The sequence below is a fragment of the Podarcis cretensis genome (genome assembly GCF_951804945.1).
Source record: "Podarcis cretensis genome assembly, chromosome: 2".
NCBI classification, from domain to species: Eukaryota; Metazoa; Chordata; class Lepidosauria; order Squamata; family Lacertidae; genus Podarcis; species Podarcis cretensis.
Genome location: NC_137171.1, coordinates 17,075,958 through 17,098,989, shown reverse-complemented (window position 1 = coordinate 17,098,989; position 23,032 = coordinate 17,075,958). Strand labels below are relative to the sequence as shown.

The window sequence follows — 23,032 nt, the reverse complement described above, 5'->3', positions numbered from 1 at the left end:
TAGCCAGATGGGTGGGCTATAAATAATATATTATTATTATTATTATTATTACTCATAGACCATTCCCCAGGGCCGTGTGTGTGTGTGTGTGTGCACGCGTGTGTGTGCATGTGCATGCTAAATGGCAGCTGGACCATTAAAGGTGATTCCCTCACCCCCATTTTTGGCCAGAACTGCAGTAGATTTACAGGCAAGTTCATTATTTCAGAGGGAATTCATCTTGCCACATTTTAGGATAGTTGTAGTGGTTCCTGGTCCCCGGTGCCTCCCCCCCCCCGTCAGTTAACAACAGTTAGAAAGAAATGACTTTATCTTCCCTAGGGTTTTGTGGGTGTCTGATCTGAAAATATGAGATGTGTACACAAAAGCCCCTTGCCTGTAATTTGTCAGGCTTTATCAGCTCCAGTGGATCTAAAGTGCCTAGAAATTTCATTCACTTCTGTCAAAAGGAGAGAAAGGTTATAACCATTTTATGATTTCCCAATAGTGACAGGGTGATGGTTGGAAACTAAGGGGACACTTATGGGCCCAAACTGTTTTGGACAGACGAAACAGACTCTTTTGGACCCCGAGCTAAATTGACCCCCAGTCTACAAAGTTATGAAATGCTTTGGACCGAAATGGACTGTTTTCCAAACACCAAACTGGTATCTGAACCAAATCTTGTGGTTGGTGTATACCACCAGAATACATCCTGCGTCTACCAATACGTTCTTAAAGACCTGAATCTAATCTTTTTATGGAAACAGGGTCAACAGAGCTAGTAAATCGTTTTTTCCCTTTTTGTTTTTTAAAAAACTACGTTAGTTGAGGGAAGTGCTAGATGGGTGCTCTTGAAGGGGAGTTAAAATGACCTGGTGTGGACCACCTCCTTACTCTGCAAAGAATTTCTGTGATTTCAGGAAAACTGCTCATGGTATAATCTGCTTCTCAGTACAATTGTGGATATTGCAGTCTGGTCTTAAGAAAAGAGATCTTAGCAGCAAGCTATCTTTTCTGCTCCATTAAAGGTATGTCTGTGAGGCTTTGCCGTAAGAAACTGACTGGCGTTAAGAAACTGTACAGCTGGAAGGAGAAATACTCCATCAGCTTTGCCACTTTTTTATGGCCTACTTTTCTGCTTTTATATTTGTGTCTGAACTCCACCCCTAGCTTAGACTATACGCTGAAAATAGGATGTTCTGAAATAGGATCTTTAACAAAGCTTCCACTAAGATGCTATATCATTTTATGAGGAACTTAAAATGTTTTTGGTTAGTATCAATGAAATCAGGAGTCTCTATTTCTGCAGCATTTGATAATGTGTAGCTGTGCGCTAGATGGTGGTTGTGATTTTAATCCTAGGTAAAGGCCCGTCGAGTCTGAATGGAATAAGGAGGTGCAGGGTGGCGGAGAGGGTATTCGTTGCTCTCTTTCTCTCTCCAGCCTTGCAAAAAGTCCACAATAGTTAACTAGCCCTCCATGGTTTATTGCAATCAGAACAAGTAGCTGTGAGCCTTCTGGTTCTTCTTTTGATTAATCTCAGTAATGTCCAAACTCTTAACAGTAGTTAATATCAGCTATGGTTTGCTTGAAACAAACCAGCTTCATCGCCCATGGTCTGAACTCTACCACATTTTCTGGCGGTTTTCAAAGTGATTTGTTGTGTTTAATCAAAATTGGAAGCAGGAAGCTTCTTTTCTCCTTGTGGCTTTGCTGGAAGAAGAAAAGGCCCAAGTATTGTGGATTATTCCTGGGACAATATCATTGTGGTTTTTATCATGACGCCTGATGTGTGGTTTTTTGCTTTTCTCTACAATATCTATTTTGGTGAATCAGTTTTGCTTCAGGGAGCCATAACTATTGATACTACAGTGGTGCCTCGGGTTAATAACTTAATTCATTCCGGAGGTCCGTTCTTAACCTGAAACTGTTCTTAACCTGAAGCACCACTTTAGCTAATGGGGCCTCCTGCTGCCGCTGTGCTGCCGGCACGCGATTTCTGTTCTCATCCTGAAGTAAAGTTCTTAACCCAAGGTACTATTTCTGGGTTAGCAGAGTCTGTAACCTGAAGCGTCTGTAACCTGAAGCGTCTGTAACCCAAGGTACCACTGTATATTATAGAAATGTTTAAGTGTGCAGGATACTTCCCCCTTTTCCATCTGGTTTCCCTGGTTGCCATTTTAGCTGGGCATTTTGCAGCATGTACATAGTGAGTTACAGCTTCCAACTACGCATACATATCGTGATAGAGGGCTTGTATTTGGTTTGTTAAAATGTATGGTCTACATACTGATTTTCTACGTAGATAGAATGTTTCCGTGTGCTCTGGTGTTCCATTGTGTCAGAAGAAGTTTAGTCCTGCTGGCCACATGACCCGGAAACCTGTCTGTGGACAAACACCAGCTCCCTCGTCCTGAAAGCAAGATGAGCACCGCAACCCCAGAGTCGCCTTTGACTGGACTTAACCGTCCAGGCGTCCTTTACCTTTACCTTTTTTACCCTTATCTGTTGAAGAATAACAACAACAACAACAACAACAAAAAGAATTATTGATAATATGAAGGCTAGCTTTTCCAGAGTAGACTTTTAACAGCTTGGGCCTGATTTCAGAATATTTAGGGTTGTATCTAACATTAGTCATATTAGGAGAAGTCTCATTTAAATTAATGGACATGTCTAACTTAGGCCCATTAATTTCAGTGGGTCTACTCTGAGTGGGAAATAGTTGGATGCAACCCTTAGAATGCAGTGGAACAAACATCAGTGGGTAGGTTTTTCAAGTTTTTCCTCATCTACATTGATGCAACCCACAGTCAGTTTGAATAGCATCTTTCTATCATCTTAGATACACTTGTTTTGGGGACTTCAAAGAAAGGCACAGAATAGACCACAAAGGTAACTTTATAATGTAACTGTTCCTTTTTAACATGTCCATGGGAGGGGGGCCTAACAAAGATTCAGAACTGCATGCTTGCTGTGCAACAATATCATTGAGTTTAGGTTAATTAGTGTTCTTGCCTGTGATAGGTCTTTTGGTTTTCATTTCAACTTGTGAAAAGCCACACAGCGAGATTGGAGTATCAGCCTTTGAGACCCTGGATTTTCTTGGGAAGTCAGGGTTACTTATATTGATCACTGCAACAGAAGGATAGCAGTCTGTCTTGGTACCTGTACTCCTTTTTAAAGCCATTATACAGTGGCCTGTTTCTGTACCTTCAAAGGCACAGAGGAGCTTTCCTAACTTCTGTTTGCAGGAGTAGATGAAAGGCAAGAGATACAGAGCTCTTGAGTTTCTTTTGTATAGCCTCAAGCTTCTGTGCCATATTCCATACCCAGCATTTGGCTTCGTAGACTATGGGAAAGAACTTTTAATTCTCAAAGACAGGCAGAGCTGGAAAACTTTGTAGAGAAATTGCAGTGTAACTTAGAATCATAGAATCATAGAGTTGGAAGAGACCACAAGGGCCATCGAGTCCAACCCCCTGCCAAGCAGGAAACACCATCAGAGCACTCCTGACATATGGTTGTCAAGCCTCTGCTTAAAGACCTCCAAAGAAGGAGACTCCACCACACTCTTTGGCAGCAAATTCCACTGTCAAACAGCTCTTACTGTCAGGAAGTTCTTCCTAATGTTTAGGTGGAATCTTCTTTCTTGTAGTTTGGAACCATTGCTCCGTGTCCACTTCTCTGGAGCAGCAGAAAACAACCTTTCTCCCTCCTCTATGTGACATCCTTTTATATATTTGAACATGTCTATCATATCACCCCTTAACCTCCTCTTCTCCAGGCTAAACATGCCCAGTTCCCTTAGCCGTTCCTCATAAGGTATCGTTTCCAGGCCTTTGACCATTTTGGTTGCCCTCCTCTGGACATGTTCCAGTTTGTTAGTGTCCTTCTTGAACTGTGGTGCCCAGAACTGGACACAGTACTCCAGGTGAGGTCTGACCAGAGCAGAATACAGTGGCACTATTACTTCCCTTGATCTAACTTGTGTTGCCCGCTGCCTTTTACTCCTTGTGCTGCCTACGCTTGGCTAAAGGAGAACTAGAGGAGAGAACTCCCAGTTTCCAAATATTGGAAAGATTTCTCCTGGTCCAGTTTTTGTTCCTCCAGTGCCCATTTAAGTAACTTGCATTGTAGCCCTAACAATGACTTCTTGAAAGTAAGTTCCCCTCAGTTTAGTGGGGCTCACTCCCAAGTTAGTGGAGTTAGGATTGCAGACACTCTCACTTTTTAGAAGTACAGTGGTATCTTGGTTCTCAAACTTAATCCGTTCCAGAAGTCTGTACCAAAACCAAAGCATTTCAAAACCAAGGCACACTTTCCCATAGAAAGTAATGCAAAATGGATTAATCCATTCCAGACTTTTAAAAATAACCACTAAAACATGAATTTTACTATCTAACAAGACCATTGATCCATAAAATGAAAGCAATAATCAATGTACTGTACTATAAAATAAATAAGACAGTATTGTAGATGATAATTTTTTATTTTTTTTAATTCTTACCTGCACTGATGATAGTCATTGTTTGGGGGGGGGGGGGGCTTTTATCCATTTCCGCAGTCACACAGTCAATAAATCAGTAGCTGAACTGAATTCCACACAGTCACAAAAACAAATTAACTAAAAAGAGCCTCAAAAACAAAAGCGCAAAATAATAGCAAAAACCAAAACACCAAACTTAATCCATTCCAGAAGTCCTTTTGACCTCCAAAATGTTTGAAAACCAAGGCGCAGCTTCTGATTAGTGCAGGCGCCCTGGAAACAATAGCCGACAACTGCATCAGATGTTCGGCTTTCAGAAAAAGTTCAAAAAATGAAACACTTCCGGGTTTTCGGCATTTGAGCACCAAGGCGTTTAAGAACCAAGGTACCACTTTATAACCTTGAATGCCCTTCCCCAATTTTCCCCATGCACAGATCCTTGCACAAGTTCGTTCCTTCACATGGAGGAGGGCAGCAGTCGCAGTCACTGGGCCCCATTGATGTCATCATGCCTCTCTGGCTTTATACCCAACCTCTGCATATCAGCATAATGTGGTACTGATGTGCATAGACATCCTTTCCAGAACTGCTAAATGTGGAAAGCTTGGGTCAGGACCATTGAACGTGGTCCTTCTTCCATTCATTATCACAGGAAGGGAATTTGTGAAAGGGGATTTCTGTCTTTTTGCCTATTAACAACCCGGTGTTTTGAGATTTGTCTTGACTTAGTCTTCTCTAACTTAGTCTTCTCTTGACCCACTGCAATCTGGCTTCTGCCTCCAGGAGTCCCCTCACAAAATCACCAATTATTTATTTTCTGCCTGATCTAAAGGTCTTTATTCAGCCCTTGTTCTTCTTGATCCATCTGTGTGGATACAGTTTATCCCTTTCTCTTGCTTGACTCCCTTTAGGCCCTTGGCTTCATTATCAGTGATTCCATCTTGCCATATATATCATTATTTCAAAAATTCATTATGGGGAATCTCTTCCTTTGCTTTGCTCTAAAGAGAGTGGGTATGGGAGAACTTTGAGAAGGAGGAAAGAAAAGACTCCTTAGCCTTTTTCCAAACTCTAATATATATATATATATATATATATATATATATATATATATATATATATATTTAAGTAAGCACAACACCCTGACCCCACAATGGAAAACCTCCATATAATTTTCTGCCACTTTGACAGACAGACAAAAAAATGATGCCTCTTTCATGGGGAGCAAAGACTTTTGCAAAATAGGGGGTGGGGTTCAACACAGCACTTTAAAAATTAGTAAGCCTACAGGAATTTAGTCATTTGCATTCTGAGATGGAGAAAGTATGGGATTTATGAAATTGGGCATGATGATGAAATGGTGGTTGAATGTATTTTGAGCAAAACAAGAAGAAGAAACCTGGTCTGTCTATCGAAGCATTTTATTTAGTGAACCCTTGATAATGCCTTGCTGTTTTTTATTCTTCTCGTCTCTCCCCTCCCCTAATGCAAAATTTAATAAGGTTTCATGGCAGCATAACCTTGGATGCAATATACATTTATATTGTGCCATAGCAATGGAAAACAGTTCCATAGTAACTCAAGATACCTTATGGACAAGTCCAATGTTGATTGTGGTAGCTTTTGAAACATATGAGGGACAGATCCACAAATGAAACTGTCAGTCGGTAGAGCATGAGACTCTTAATCTCATGGTTGTGGGTTCAAGCCTCATGTTAGAGAAAAGATTCCTGCATGGCAGGGGGTTGGACTTAGATGACCCTCGTGGTTCCTTCCATCTCTACGATTCTATTATTCTGTGGTAGATGTGTCTGCACCAACATGCAGTAGGCCTTCTGAGTTATGGCTCTGCCTTCACTTAACAACACTGTTCTGTTTATCTTGCTTTCCGATTTTTCAGATGCTTGCTTGGTTTAAGTTTGTGAGTGTTACTCTGCTTACTAACCAGAGTTCTTTAGGCAGCTTTAAAATACAATAAAATAGATAACGGTTACTAGGGCAGCACTAATATGCGTAAGTCTTCCCTCCCATGGCCCAGTTGACTCTGCTGACCTGTAACTGGCTTTTAAAGCAACCAGACAGTAGTTGCTCAAAGCCTCAGGCTTCCTCACTAGGCTGCTGCTGCTGCTGCTGCTGACAGCTTCTGTTTCTGGTGAGAGATTCAGGAAACCCTGTGGGACCAAAGGGATTAGCAGATGCTTCTCTGCACCCCAAGTCATAAGATGTTCCAACTCTCACCCGAAGCCTGAATTGTTGCCTCTTATTTATTAAATGTAGCTCTTCACTGAGAACCAGGCCTTTATTTGCTGGGCTCTAGGTGGGCCTTTTGTTTTTACTATCAGGAAAGCCTGAAATATATTGCTTAACAAAATAATACATTTTTGTTTGAAGACATTTTAAAGGAGCAAAACTAATTATATAGTTTTGATGTATGGCACCACTTTAGAATCTCAAAGGAAATAACCAGATGAATCACACTTACTGAAAGCAGATGATTCTTATCTTTTCCTATCCCCTGCTTCTTTCCGTGTATCAGATTCGGCTTTATTCTAAATAATACATTGGGTTTTTATTAAAGAGATAAAGACTGGGTGTTTTGTTTACAAAGACAAGATATAAATTCTGTGTCAGGAAAAAGCATTATCTGACTTTGCCTAGGGAATCTCAATCTGGCAGAGGCTTGGGGTTGTCTCCAGCTAAGTTTTACTCAAAGTAGAGGCATTTAAATTATTGGATCCAAGACACTGTTTTCCATTAATTTCAATGGTCTACTCTTCAGTAGAGCTAATATTGGATGCAAACCTTGGCATTATGAACACACAGCACTTGACAGTCTTATTTAGGATGCTGCACAACTGGTTTTATTTTTCAAAACAGTAACTTGGTTTCCTGAAGTGCAAATGGCTGAAAGCCTAATGGTTGGTGGTGGAAGGTTTGGAGGCACAACAGAGGAATCTGAAGAAGCTAGCTTTTTCACAGCATCATAGTTATGGTTGTGTGCCTGTGGCTAGGTCCATATTCAATGGAATCATGCAGTGAGACTTCGAAGTGCAGTTCTGGTAGGGAGTAAGCAGTACAGGATGGGGTGATTTGTAGCTCATTCTCACTGTGTGATCTGTGGGGCTAAACAAACACATGAAAGAAACACAGTTAACACTTCTGGTTCCCATCTGAAAGGTCCATAGCTGAGGGGACATGATGTGCCCCTGCTTTTTTTGTGGGACAGATGACTACAGTGGTACCTCGGGTTAAGTACTTAATTCATTCCGGAGGTCCGTTCTTAACCTGAAGCACCACTTTAGCTAATGGGGCCTCCTGCTACCGCCAAGCCACAGGAGCACAATTTCTGTTCTCATCCTGAAGCAAAGTTCTTAACCCAAGGTACTATTTCTGGGTTAGCGGAGTCTGTAACTTGAAGCGTCTGTAACCTGAAACATATGTAACCCAAGGTACCACTGTATTTAGATGGCCTTGTGTTCAGTTGCAGTCAGTGCTAGCTTGCATTGTCTTGTACTAGCATCTATGAAGTCTCTGGCACTGTTTGGCTGCGCTGGTGTGCAAACGTTCTAGCTCCTTGTAGATCAAAGTGGTCAGAATATTTTCCTTCTCTTGTGAGAGCAAGAGTTTCTGCCTGGCAGAGTGGCATTATGTTTTTAATTTCTGGAGTAGAACATCTTATTTCTTTCAACATGCCAAATAGGGTGTACATGATTACATTTGTTGTAAAACTGTTGATCTATCATTTACATTTGAATGTTCAAGGGGAAGGCAAGTGAATAAGAGATCATGTTCATCAAGTTGTTTTCTGATTTAAGATGCTAAATAATGTAAAGTGTTTCAATTGTTGCATTTGAGCCCAGAAGCCTGGATTGGCAGCAGGCACGTGGGTTAAACCACAGAGCCTAGGACTTGCCGATCAGAAGGTCGGTGGTTCGAATCCCCGTGCCGGGGTGAGCTCCTGTTGCTTGGTCCCTGCTCCTGCCAACCTAGCAGTTCGAAAGCACGTCAAAATGCAAGTAGATAAATAGGTACCACTCCGGCGGGAAGGTAAATGGCGCTTCCGTACGCTGCTCTCGTTTGCCAGAAGTGGCTTAGTCATGCCAGCCACATGACCCGGAAGCTGTACGCCGGCTCCCTCGGCCAATAAACAAGATGAGCGCTGCAACCCCAGAGTCAGCCATGACTGGACCTAATGGTCAGGGGTCCCTTTACCTTACTTTACCTCTGATCCAGCCTCTGTTCTCTTGTGCTTCATTGAGCTGCGAAGACACATTTTTCTTCAGGTAATGTGAGAACTTGAAAATCAGTCCTTCTCAGCATGGGTTGGTTAGGCTGATAAAGAAAGCTACTATCCCTACTGCAACCTTCATCATCATCATCATCATCATCATCATCATCATTTTATTTGTATGCGCCTTTCCACAGTTAAAAACATTGCTCAAGGCAGCTTACAACATGACAAGATTTACATAATTACAAAAGTCATAAACAATAAACTACATCAAAAAAAATACACAACCAAATGGAAAACAATTTCCACATAAATCAAAATCTGAAACTAAGAATGCAGCATTAATATCACAGTTTAAAATGCCATAGGTAAAAAATAATAGCAATAAAAAAATAATGCTTTTGTTTTGTTTTCCTTATAGGCTACAACCTTCTACATATTTATTCAACCCTTTCCAAGTCACAACCTTTTATCTAAATACCAAGCTAATTATCAATTCCTGTTTCCCCACCAGTGACTATAGATAAGCATGGAACAATATACATTTTATTTTATTTTATTTTATTTTATTTTATTTTATTTAGAGGAACAGTTCATCCCCCTGTTTAAACCGTGGCAATTTTCCCTCTAAATAATAATAATAATAATAATAATAATAATAATAATAATTTATTACTTACATCACGCCCAATCCACTAGTTCTAAAGTGATTGTGGAAGTTACGATGCTCGCTGCTGTTTTGGAGATTATTGGCAGGTTTATTGGGTTTTAGTACAGTGGTACCTCGCAAGACGAATGCCTCGAAAGACGAAAAACTCGCAAAACGAAAGAGTTTTTCGTTTTTTGAGTTGCTTCGCAAGACGGATTTCCCTATGGTCTTGCTTTGCAAGACGAAAACGTCTTGCAAGTTTGTTTCCTTTTTCTTAAAACCGTGCATTCACTTCGAGGAGCAACTCATAGCACACAGTGTGGTAGCCTTTTTTGAGGTTTTTGAAGACTTTGGTGATTTTTGAAGCTTTTCCAAAGTCCATGCTTCACAAGACGAAAAAAATCGCAAGATGAAAAAACTTGCGGAATGATTTAATTTCGTCTTGCGAGACACCACTGTATATTGTTTAGTTGTTTTTATTTTTATTATTCTTTTATTCTGCAAACCACTCTGTGATTTTAAATGAAGAGTGGCAGGTTAAATAAGTTCAAACTCTGTATATCTCAGTACAGTAGAACCTCGGGTAATGTAAAGTTCGGGTTGCGAAAGTGGCAAACCCGGAAGTATTTTTCTGGCTTTCGCCACTTGCGCATGTGCAGAAGTGCTCTATCGTGCTGCACGCATGCGCAGAACAGGCACCTCCAGTTGCAGAAACTTCAGAATCTGAGCGGAGCTCCGGAACAGATCCCGTCCGCAACTGTACATACCACTGTATAAGTAGTGCTCTGCTGCAGAAGTAGTAAATAACTTTTCTTAGACTGGATATCCAAAAGTAACATCCAGTTCAACACGAGCATGGGCCTTTTCTGTGGTGGCTTCCCATCTATGGAATACTTTCCCCAAAGATGCTTGCCTGGTGCTACCATTACATATCTTTAGGCACCAGGTGAAAATATTCCTCTTTACCCAGGCCTTTGGCCATTATATAATCTATGGCCTGTTAAATGGGAGAGGGGACTGTTATTATGATTATTTTATTATTCGGCTTTGTATTATGTTTTTTATGATGATGTGTAAATTATGTTCTTCGTGTTGCACACTATCCAGGATTTTTGGATAAAGGGTGGTATATAAATCGTCATCATCACATTAATCAGATTCCATAATTTGGGCATCTGTGTTCAGGGCAGCTGTTTACCAGCTCCATCTGGTGCACAGACTGAGACCCTATCTGCCTGCGGACTGCCTCGCCAGCGTGGTGCATGCTCTGGTTATCTCCTGCTTGGACTACTGCAATGCGCTCTACCTTTGAAGGTGACCCGGAAACTAATCCAGAATGCGGCAGCTAGACCGGTGACTTGGAGCGGCCGCCAAGACCATATAACACCAGTCTTGAAAGACCTACATTGGCTCCCAGTATGTTTCCGAGCACAATTCAAAGTGTTGGTGCTGACCTTTAAAGCCCTAAACGGCCTCGGTCCAGTATATCTGAAGGAGCGTCTCCACCCCCATCATTCTACATGGACACTGAGGTCCAGCACCGAGCGCCTTCCGGTGGTTCCCTCACTGTGAGAAGCCAAGTTACAGGGAACCGGGCAGAGGGCCTTCTCGGTAGTGGCACCCTCCCTGTGGAACGCCCTCCCACCAGATGTCAAAGAGAACAACTACCAGACTTTCAGAAGACATCTGAAGGCAGCCCTGTTTAGGGAAGCTTTTAATGTTTGATGTATTACAGTATTTTAATATTTTTTTGGAAGCTGCCCAGAGTGGTTGGGGAAGCCCAGCCAGATGGGCAGGATATAAATATTAAATTATTATTATTATTATTATTATTATTATTATTAGGCAGATTGCCTCATATCACATTTCTGTATACTAAAGAATAAACTTCTCATATGGTGGCGCCCGTCAAAGGCTACATTGCCATGAACAGGAGCCTGTCTTCACTTTAAGAAAGTAATATAGGACTATTGCAAAATTCATCACAGGAGGAGCTGTTTCACTTTTATTTGCTGATTTGCATATATAAAAGAGCTGCTTGACTGATGGTCCCTCCGATCAATAACATACTCCATCTTCCACTGACAGCCAAAGAGCAGGAGGAGAGAGGAAAGCCTGACATAGCAAATAAATAACCTTGCAGATGTAGAAAATGCCATAGAGTTGGAACAGCTTCTTAAGCAGAAGTAATTATTTTATCGAACTTCATGAAATAGGTCTTATTCAAAGTTTGCAAAAGTCAGAGAAAGGGCTTCTTGTTTTGCAGGACTATTTTTATGTCATATATTTTGCCTCACTCCACTCTGATTACTTATTGAAACACATTTGAATGGTCATAGAAACTGTGAATGCACTACCATGATCTTGGAAGATTCAGAGTTTGAAAAGAGAAGCTTACTTTTTTGTCTTATGACAAGCAAGCATTTCTTGTCTCTGTTACCCCCCCCCCTTCTCCCTACTCCTGTGGCACCTGCCCCCCAGTTCCCAGATTGCTCCCCTGTTCCTCCTACCCTCTCTCACTCACAATTTCTGCTCCACTGCTTGAGCATAGATCTAAGCCTTAAAAGAGCATAGAGCTAAAGGAGGAAGTGGGAAAGAGTGTCAGTGTGTCACTCTTCCCGTTTCCTCTTAATCTCTATATACTTTCAGGAGTGAAAAAAAGGTAACTGCCTTCCCCAGGGACTCAGAGCCTTTGAGAGTGCCAGGGGGGCAATTGCTCTCACAGGTGCCACATTGGAGATCCTAGCCATACAACAAATGGGTTGATGAAAATGACATTTCATCTGGGGCACCTAAGTAGTCTGAGCTGACTATAGTTAACTGTACGACTTCATCTTCAGTGGGTAATGAAATGCCACAGGGTTTCTGCAGTCTAGACACAACAAGTTCATGACTATTTATGTGGAAGATTTTGTGTCATAAATCACCAGTTTAACAATTATTTTTAAGAATTTGATGTGCTGTTTGTTCTCTTCTTAAGACCAGGGTTGTTTTTTTAGCAGTAAGCAGTAGAGCGTTCGCTCAAGCAAAAATCAGGGAACTCCGGGACGGAAGGGAGGACAATGGAGGGTTTGAGGAAAAGGAAGGGCTACTGTACTATAAGGGGGCACTGTATGTACCGGGAGAGACCTTGAGGGGGAAGGTACTTAAACAACTCCATGACAACCCAACAGCTGGACACTTTGGACAGCACAAGACCATGCTGCTCGTCACCAGGCAGTTCTGGTGGCCAAAGGTGAGGGAAGACATATGAGAATATGTACGAGGGTGCGACCAATGCCAGAGGGCAAAGGGGGAGAGGGCTGCCCCCGCAGGGTTACTGGAACCCTTACCTACACCGGGAAGGCCCTGGGAGGTGGTGTCCATTGATTTTATGACAGATTTGCCCAAGTCAAGGGGGAAGACAGCAGTCATGGTAGTAGTCGATCTACTGACAAAAATGTGCCATTTCTAGCTTGCTCACACGCGGCAACGGCAGAGGAGACAGCCAGGTTGTTTGTGGATCACATTTTCAGACTGCATGGAGCTCCTTCGAGGGTAATCTCGGATCGCGGGAAACAATTTACTTCCAGGTTCTGGAGGAAGCTCATGAGCTTGCTACAGGTCGAGGTGAGCTTCTCGACGGCGAGGCACCCAGAAACCAACGGACAAGCAGAAAGAGCGAACAGTATACTCCAGCAATACCTACGCTGCTATGTCAGCGAGAGACAGAACAACTGGGTAGAGAAATTAGCTTTGGCTGAACATGTGTCCACGGGAATGAGCCCGTTCATGGCCAATTATGTGTGTCACCCCAGGGCCTTCCCGGGGAGGGGGGAGGAAGGATGGAGTGTACCAGCAGCTGAGCAATTTGTGGAGGAAATGGAGGCCTTGCACCAGCAACTCAAGATGAACTTGGAGCGGGCCAATGAAGTTTACAAGAGGCAGGCAGACAGGCACCGTCGGGAGGGGGAGGCCATACAGGTGGGAGACCGGGTGTGGTTGTCAACCCAAGGGTTACCCCTAAAGGGAGGGTGCAAGAAGTTGCAGCCGAGGCGGCTGGGGCCTTTTGAGGTAATACAGCAGGTGAACCCAGTGGCATTCAAACTCAAGTTGCCTGACAGCATGAAGATACATCCGGTGTTCCATAGGTCCCTACTTTCACCGTACAGGGAGGGGTGGGAATTTCCAGGGTGGGAGGGAGGAGTCACCACCCACCCGCAGGTAGAGGAGAGGGAACAGCGCAACCAAGCCACAGAAATACTCAATTCAAGGTGGCGAGGCCGCCAGGTGGAGTACTTGGTAGCTTGGGAGGGAGAACCCAGGTCGGAAAACACGTGGGTCCCCGCTGAATCAATCAATGATGGGTATCTGGTGGAAGAATTCCACAGTTTGTTCCCAGATAAGCCAAAACCACTAGCTAGATTCTGGGAGGAAGAATTTGGACCCACAGACGACGAAGGGGACTTTGTGGGTTTTCCTGCCTCCGAAGAGGAGGGAGGGAAGGTGTCAGAGGGAGAAGAATCAGACTGGGAGGTTCAGCCTGCAGGGAGAGATCTGAGCGGGTGGGAGGCTGGTTTTGAATCCTCAGAGGATGATGGCAGCTCCTTCCATGGATTTCCCGCATCGTCGGCCAAGGAAAGAGACAAGGTTGTATCGGAAAATCGCGCCGGGGGTGGAGGGGGTCCTGGGGAGGAAGTGGATGTCAGGAAACTGCCATCGGAGCCAGAGGGAGAGAGAGGGCTCCAGAGGGATTCCGGAGAGTGTCCCGGGATGAGGAGAAGCAGCCCATCCTCTGGGGAAGGAAATCAGCGTAGCACCAGTGGAAAAGGGGGGCAGATGGGGGAATCGGCGAGATGGTCCCATGACTCCTCGCCGGGGACCAGCAGGGAGAGCACGGGTCCTCCACTGCCCACAACCTCCTTGCGCAGAAGGCTTCAGCGCAGGGAGAGTAGGCGGGGACTAGGCATCAAAGAGCTTCTTTGCTGGAAGAAGTTCAAGAAACGCCCACTGACGGATTCTGCCAGCGATTGAGACAGTCACGGGTGAGTGGCTGTCCGGACAGAAAGGGTTCACTCAGGCAACCCAGCCAGGTGTGGCGCCGGTTTACGCACGAGCAACCCCTAGAACCATCACAGCACCAGTAGCCCAATTGCAAGGTCCGCCTTGCTTTGGAGAGAGGCAGGCATCCTGCCATCCTGTCAGATGGGTATGAGATTAAATAGCTGAGGCCCACTGTGAAATGTGTACACCAGGCAGGATGCTCAGCAAGGGGTATTCATGTGGCTATCTCATTTTGATTTCTCAGCCCTGTGTTTTGGCGACTTTTGTTACTAATCCAGCTTTGGTGTGGATTAAGGTTTGAAGCAAATACCCGGCTTCCTTACTCATCTTTCAAGGCCTCATGGCCTTTTGCATCAGACTGATTGGAGGAATGAGGGAAACCACATGCCTCTCCTACCCCCTCCTTCCTTTCAATGCGTGCCTGCAAAATTGAGCCTTCTTTCATTCCATGGAGAATGTCGAGTCCTGCTTTGGTGGCATCAGAATCTGCTTCACTGCATGGCATGGCAGAGTGCAAATTCATGTCAGCCATTTGCTTCATGCACAATTTTCTCTAGTGTGTTTTCCCTGGACTGGTGTCAAATGTAGAGATGTCGCGGTTCACAGAAGAACATCCCTTTGGAAATGAACTCCCCAATTTGCCTGCTTGATAGCATAGATGTTGCCTTAGTTTTCCTGTCAGTCCCTGTAATTCAGGATTGGTTCTGACAGTGCTTTCTATCATCCCTCCATTATTTTAAGTGACCTTCAGATGGTATCACTGGCTCCCTAATCTTGGGCATGTTCTCTAACACATCTCACCTCCTTGCAGCCCAACAGAATATTAGCAGTCATCGTGAGCCTTTCTGTAACATGTAGTTGCTGGTACAGCATGATTTAGGATTGGGATGTTAGTGTTTTTCTCTGGGACTTTCTGTTTAGTATGTTTAACTTGATGCTTCTTGACCTGATAAGGATTTTATAAATATAGAGTACTGGCACAGTGTTTGCTAGGTTGTTGGCTCTCTTCTATACAGTTGCACTGTCAACCAGAAATTTAGCACAAAACCATGATAATCTGGCTTTCTTGTTCATCTGGAGCAGGGGGGGGGGAGGAAGTATTTTCAACTTTCCCCTCAACTTTCCCTGCACAGTAAGCATGGCTTATGCAGTGCCCAGCCTTCTCTGTACATGGAGGTTCTCTATGCAGTTCAGAAACTTCTTCATTTCCTGCTGCAGGTATGTAAAGGTAAAGGACCGCTGGACGGTTAAGTCCAGTCAAAGACGACTATGGGGTGCAGCACTCATCTCACTTTTCAGGCTGAAGGAGCTGGTGTTTGTCCACATATAGCTTTCTGGGTCATGTGGCCAGCATGACTAAACTGCAACTGGCACAACGGAACACCGTGATGGAAACCAGAATGCACGGAAATGCCGTTTACCTTCCCACTGCAGTGGTACCCAATGCTTTAGAAAAACAGCACTGCCGGTACCTATTTATCTACTTGCACTGGTGTGCTTTTGAACTGCTAGGTTGGCAGGAGCTGGGACAGAGCAACGGGAGCTCTGTGGGGATTCGAACAGCCAACCTTCTGATCAGCAATCTCAAGAGGCTCAGTGGTTTAGACCACAGTGCCACAAGCGTCCCATTATACTTTATTATGCTTAATGTGACAATGGTGATGGCAAAGGCATGGGCAGGAGTGCACCTTTGGTGGTGGCATCTCAGACCCTTACAGATGCTTTCGCCATGCTTGCCATCTACACATAACACACGTAATCTCAATATTTGATTGGCTTCCTCAGTACTTGTTCCTAGATAAGCTACACATTTTTCTATGTTTGGCAACTCAGTGTTTTTTGGGGGGGTTCAAGGTCTGCTGTGCTTTCACAAATGCATTGCAAGGTACTTGGAGGGCCTTTCACATGCAAGCAAACTGTGCAAGACATCCTTTTAAACCAATTCTCAACTTATGCTTGCATGTAAGCCTCATTGACACAAATAGGACCTGCTATCCAATTTGAGAATTGAAGGAAGGTCTCCACTACCAACTCTTGTTGGTTCTGCACAAGGCAGTCGTAATCGTTTTTGTATTTTCAGGATGTTGTGAAAGCAATATGGAAGACTGTAGTTATCAAAATTTTGAAAACATTTTGCCCTATTTTTATTGTTTTCATTTTTTTTCCCTACAGCTCAGCAAAATTCACCAAAAATCCATGAAGGCTGGTGGGCTTATAAAGAGGTGGTCCAGGGAAGTTTTGTTCCAGGTAGGTGCTAAGTTTCCAATCCAGAGGTTGTGTGGGTTGCTGCTCTTTTCTGGCATATTTACCAGCATGTACTATTTGATATCACATTTAACAGATTGAGAAGTACTGATACCTATACACCTGTGTATTGTAACAAAAATCTGAAGAACACATCAGATCAGCACTATATTTTTCACTTCAGCCAAAGATGCATTGTTACATATTTGGAAGGCCTTGTGGCTTTCTAACTTCCTTGATTCCCTCCCCCCAAACCGTATATCTTAAGCTTCTTTTATGTGAAGTCAGGGGAGGAACAACAAAGCTTGCCGCTGCCTTCGGCTGCAGTTGTGTGCATTCAGTCCTCACTGAAATCTGTGGGGCCCTTCGTTTCAAGAGATCTTAGAAAGGCAGACTCTTTTAATTTTTTTCTGAGCATTTTCCAGAGAACGACAGCCGCAAGTGTAGAAAGAAATGATCCTAAATAATGAAACAATAGGGGAGACTGCATTGTAATTGTAGGGAGAGAGTGATTCCGCAAAGAATAGAATGCTGGTCTATCTTCCACTTGGCTGTGTTGATGATTCAAAGTCTAGGAGTGTTTTCTTTGGCTCAAACAACAGGCACCTTCCAAGACTAGGAGATTTTCTTTGGGCATATGCTTTTGTGAACTAGAACTCCTTGTTGGATGTGTGGAATGTGATCCTCAGTTGCCAGGTTGTGTGTGTGTGTACACATATATACATGGGTGCAAAGGGGGAAAGATGTAAAGGTTGGCATTCTATTAGTATTTGAAAGTGTGCAAAATGAACTTTCACTGAAACAGTGCACAGTGATAACACAATCATCTTGGCAGTGTTGAATGGGATAGGAAACCATTGTCTCTATTCAGACCCAAATGAATAAAAATTCCCAGAAAGGTGAATATATTTAGTAAGGATTCTGCAGGCAAGAGGAATTTCTCAGGATATTTAGATATTTTGGAATGAGATAATTGGAAATATGGATACTGGTATATGCTAAGTACTATAAAACCTAGAGGGAAGATGCAGTTTTCCCTTCTGTCTGGGATATGTGGGCACATGTCAGAGAGTTGTGATAAGCCCAGTATTTCTTTATGCATGTCCATTATGAGTCCCCAACTGATTTGGACATACTCAGTCTTTAGCGCTGCCACATCAGTTTACATATGACACATTTACGTAAATTGCATGCTGACCGTTAGATCAGAGAGCTTATTACACAGCACATACCTTTGCCACATATTATTAAAAATGCCAAACAAAAATGTCTTCTTCCCACAGTGACTAAGGGCTTGTGTACCCAACTATTCTAGGATAACAACTCACAACTTGACATAATCCTCTGATTTTGCTTCAGCCCCTGAACATCTAAACAAGATAGAAGCGGGTTGCAAGAGAGCCCACTATGACTAGCAAGATTAAAGGCTCTTTCATCCTGGAATTGGTGATCATGTAAATAGTAGCAGACTGTATATCTCTGGTATATGAATTTTGTAGAAAAACAAAGTGATTTGTGAATGGCCTTCGACACTCATTAGTAGTAGAAGTAGCCTACTATTCTCACTGAGGGCATATGTTTGAACATCCTGGAAAAATGTATATTCCTTCCTGCTATCTTATTCTTCTTTCAACTACAGAGTTACAGGGATTAAATGAGGGACCTCATGCAAACAAAGCATATGTTCTATCACTGAGCTATGGCTTCTTCCCTGTATTATACAGTATGTGTGCATGGTATTAACTAGTTCACATTTTCAAATGTCAGTGCATAATATTGGCTTTCTGAATGCATCTTAGAAACACTCGAATTAACAAACAATAAAAAAGAACCGCAACTGTTTCTCAGGAGTGCAAAGCAACTGCAAATCCATTTTGTCAGCCTCTGCCTGGAATGCCCAGTAAACTCAAAGCTACTCCCTAAATGTCCAAGTGTATAACTAGAATATTAAGTAGAACATGCTAAGCAATTCCAGATTCATTCTCCAGGTCCTGTAGAGATTTGTCTTTGGTGAGCACTTCATAAAATGCAATCATATGTTCCATTCTGTTTTCGTTATTTGCTCCAGAGGCTGACAGGCCATGTTAGCGATGTGTTCAGTGACTGCCTTTTAGTTTTTGTTTATCCTTTTCCTAAATCCCAAGAACATGTAGAGATTTGCAGTAATGTATCCAAAGGAGATGTTTCTCTTGGTCTAATATCACTTGATTTGGGCAGCTTTGAAACAATTGAGAGTGAGCATGCTTCCATTAAGGAATTAATAATCAGTTGATATATATTTAGGTATTTGTATTTGGAAGTGAGAGCTGGACCATAAAGAAGGCTGATCGCCGAAGAATTGATGCTTTTGAATTCTGGTGCTGGAGGAGACTCTTGAGAGTCCCATGGACTGCAAGAAGATCAAACCTCTCCATTCTTAAGGAAATCAGCCCTGAGTGCTCACTGGAAGGACAGATCCTGAAGCTGAGGCTCCAATACTTTGGCCACCTCATGAGAAGAGAAGACTCCTTGGAAAAGACCCTGATGTTGGGAAAGATGGAGGGCACAAGGAGAAGGGGACGACAGAGGACGAGATGGTTGGACAGTGTTCTTGAAGCTACGAACATGAGTTTGACCAAACTGTGGGAGGCAGTGGAAGACAGGAGTGCCCGGCGTGCTCTGGTCCATGGGGTCACAAAGAGTCGGACACGACTAAATGACTAAACAATAACAACAACAACATTTGTATTTGATTCAGTTAAAAAGGCATCTAAAAAGCATCAGTGCTAGGGGTGGGGAACCTAGGACCTTCCAGATGTTGTTTGACCCCTAACTCACTTCAGCACCAATCAGCATGGCCAATGTCTAGGATGATGAGAATGGCTGCTTACCCAGTCCTGGGGTGTGTGGCGGTTGTGGCCCATCGCAACTGGTCCTGACCCCCCAGGAGCAATACTGAACTGGGCGACTGACAGTTGGGAAATCCCTGTGTTGACCACTAAGGAGGTCAGGAGTTTCTCCCAGTCCCAGTTTTCAATTCTGGCCAGTCCATGGGGTTGGGACTTTGCAGCCTCAGCCCCAGCCAAGATGGCCAATGTCTAGGGGATGAAAACTGTAATCAAACAGCATTTGGAAGGCCACAGATTCTCCATACTTGTTATAAGCAGTGCAGTTATTATTAAAAATGAAGGGCCACAGCCATTTTGTACATTGGATGGATTTCAGTCCCTGTTCATTGTTTTGTTATACCTTCCATATCGTTGGTTCAGACATATACCGGTACCTCCACAGTTGCGTTTTTATTTCTCTCATGATAATACGTGTTGGCATAGCATGGTTGTTTTTAGGAATAGCATTCACCCGAGAGACTCCAATATGGAAGCAAGAATTGCTTTTTTCTTCCAAGTGTGTGTGGGAAATGCAGATACTGAACTCTGCAAGTACAGTGTTGTATTGCTTTCTTTTCCCTGTACTGCATGTCCTCACACAGGTTGTTTATATAACCCCGGGCCAAAAGAAGTCGTAGGAGGCCCATTATTTGTAACTTGCCTGATAGTCAGTTTTGAGATTGTTCAAGACACTGCCTCACAAAGACTGGCCTTCTGGCCTTTTCTTTGTGAAAAGCTTGTAGCTGACCTGAAAAGGGCTTTTGTGAAGTGTATCAAAATGCCTTCTAGAAGTAAATGCCACTCATTGACAATTTGGGAGAAAAGATTCTGCATTTGCAATAGAACCCAGGTAGCAGAGTGAATTTTTGGCAGTCTTGAGCAGAAAGCAAACATACCAGAATGTGACCCCCTGCATGATAATTCTTTGGAGATCATGAACCAGTCTCACCGTATTTTTGAAATCCTTGTAATCAGTTCTGCCTTCTCTGATAACTGCTGGAATAGAGAGAAAGATAATTTGCAAATCATTGAGTTTTCTTATTTATCACATTTGCTTCCTCTCTTTTTCCATAGGATCTCAGGGTAGCTTATATGGGATATCCCAACAGCCACCGTGTGAATGATAGCCATTGGCCCTAAAACCACCTAGTGAGCTTCATGCCCGCGCAGGGGTTCAAATCCAGGTTTACCTGATCTGAGTTCACCACTGTCTCTGGGCCATTGATATACAGCCAATTTGTACATTTCACAAGTGGCATGGTTTTTACATGATCAGGTCCCACACCAGTCTGGTAGCATTTGACATGTGCAAGCCACATGTCTGGAGTCTATGACAATTCTTCATGCCAGTTCCATTGGCTCTAGCCAATATTGCTGTTGAGGGGATTGCAAGAAACAAAAGGGGACATCCCAAGGATGCTTTGAAACATTTTCCTCCCTCATGGTACCCAAGGTGGCATATTTTAGGTTCCCAAGCAGTCGCCCATCCAGGCACTGCCCAGACCCAGGGAGCCAGAACTGCTTAGCTTCAGCAATGTGGTCCCTTCCAGGGGTCAGCAAACTTTTTCAGCAGGGGGCCAGTCCACTGTCCCTCAGACCTTGTGGGGGGCCAGAATATATTTTGAAGGGGGGGGAATGAACGAATTCCTATGCCCCACAAATAACCCAGAGAGGCATTTTAAATAAAAGGACACATTCTACTCATGTAAAAACACACTGATTCCCGGAACGTCCGCAGGCCAGATTTAGAAGGCAATTGGGCTGGATCTGGCCCTGGGCCTTAGTTTGCCTACCATGCCTTAGACCAGCCTTTCTCAACCTGTGGGTCCCCAGATGTTGTTGAACTACAACTGCCATCACCCCTAGCTAGCAAGGCCAGAGCTCAGGGATGATGGGAGTTGTAGTCCAACAACATCTGGGGACCCACAGGTTGAGAACCACTGCCTTAGACCATGCCCAGGGAAAATATACGTAAGCATGTTAATGACCAAAGTATTTGGAGCCTTGCTGGCTGTACTTTTCTTTTAGGCATGATTGTTGTATTTATGTTTATTGTTAATTAGTAAGGTGAATAATAGTTTGAGAGCATTTTTGAAATGCACATATTTTTAAGGAACCTAAATATTAAAAGCTGAGGCAGGGATGGTAAAACTCTGGCAAGCAGGCTGGATGTGGTCCTCTTGGCATCTCTACCTGGCTTTTGGGATCCTCCATATATCGTACCCCTCTCTCCAGTTACACATCACACAACCCTTGACCCACGCATTCTTCAGTTGCATGGATGGAATGTGTCATTGAACATGGTTGCCTGGCTAGAGAATGGAGAGGTTGTGTGTGTGTGTGTGTGTAGCTCATGGGCAGCTCATGCTAATCACTGTTAGTCATGTGGACATTCAGGAATCAGGTGTTTTGCAGAATTCTACAAGGCTGTGCTGGGTGAATGGGTTATAACCAAGTTATTAGGGTAGCAGCTTTGCATATGGAGAAAAGTTAGTGTGGGTATTCACCTCTCCTAACTTTCTGAGGGGATACCTATGATTCCTGTATCACTTGTGCTTCTCCTTCAGTTCCGTTTCCTCATATTTTTATATTTTACATTGTATTTAAATTATATATTTAATACTGTACTTAATGTATCATACTGTGTTCTATGTATTTTGCTTTATTCGCTTCTTAACTGGTTATTGACCGAAACAAATAAATATTATATTACAATAATTGCAGCATAAAGGCTGCTGGACACGCCCTCCCATGGCACCTGGTTGGACAGCCACCGGGGGGGGCGTGAGTGCCAGCCAGGTGAGCTGGAGGCAGGGGGCAACGCCCCCTGCTAGGAGCGGTGCTCGGGCTCCCGTCCACAACCACTCCCCTCTCTTTCAGGGAGGAGAGTCTTTATATTACAATAATTGACCCTTCCCAAACCAAATGTTGTTGGATTGCATTTCCCATCAGCTACATCTACAGCTGACATAGGTGGTGTTAAGAGATTAAGCGAGTTGCCACCCCTAAGATCCGGGCTTCATCCGGTGGGGGAAGGCTGCAATAATCTACCGTATTTTTGCCCTATAGGATGCACTTTTTCCCCTCCAAAAATGAAGGGGAAATGTGTGTGTGTCCTATGGGGCAAATGCAGACTTTCGCGGAAGCCTGGAGAGCGAGAGGGGTCGGTGCGCACCGACCCCTCTCACTCTCCAGGCTTCAGGAAGCTCTGCGCAACCCTCGGGAGACTGGTGCGACTTCGCGTCGGTCTCCCGAGGGTTGCGCAGAGCTGCCTGCATTCCAAAGCCTGGGGCGCGCTAAAGAGCGTGCCCGGGCTTCGCACAGCTCTCTGCAAGCCTGGGGAGACCGGCGTGACTTCCTGCCGGGCTCCCTAGGCTTGTGGATAGCAGACTGTTCTCGGGGCTGGAGTTGGGGGAAGCTCGGGCTTCCCCCGCGCCAGCCCCGTGCCTGGGGGGGGGGGGTTAAAATATTTTTTTTTTCTTTATTCCCCCCCCCAAAAAAAATCTAGGCGTGTCCTATGGGGCGAA

The 23,032-nt window shown here is 43.8% G+C and overlaps 1 protein-coding gene across 2 annotated transcripts in view; it reads left to right on the top strand.

Annotated features, from left to right (window-relative positions):
- The window catches only part of CA10 (carbonic anhydrase 10), a 356,678-nt gene that overhangs the window by 53,487 nt on the left and 280,159 nt on the right, over positions 1-23,032 (top strand). For both annotated transcript variants that reach the window (XM_079965645.1, XM_079965646.1), the window contains exon 3: positions 16,567-16,641. In XM_079965645.1, coding sequence (XP_079821771.1) covers positions 16,567-16,641 — 75 coding nt within the window. The remainder of the gene's footprint in view (positions 1-16,566; positions 16,642-23,032) is intronic.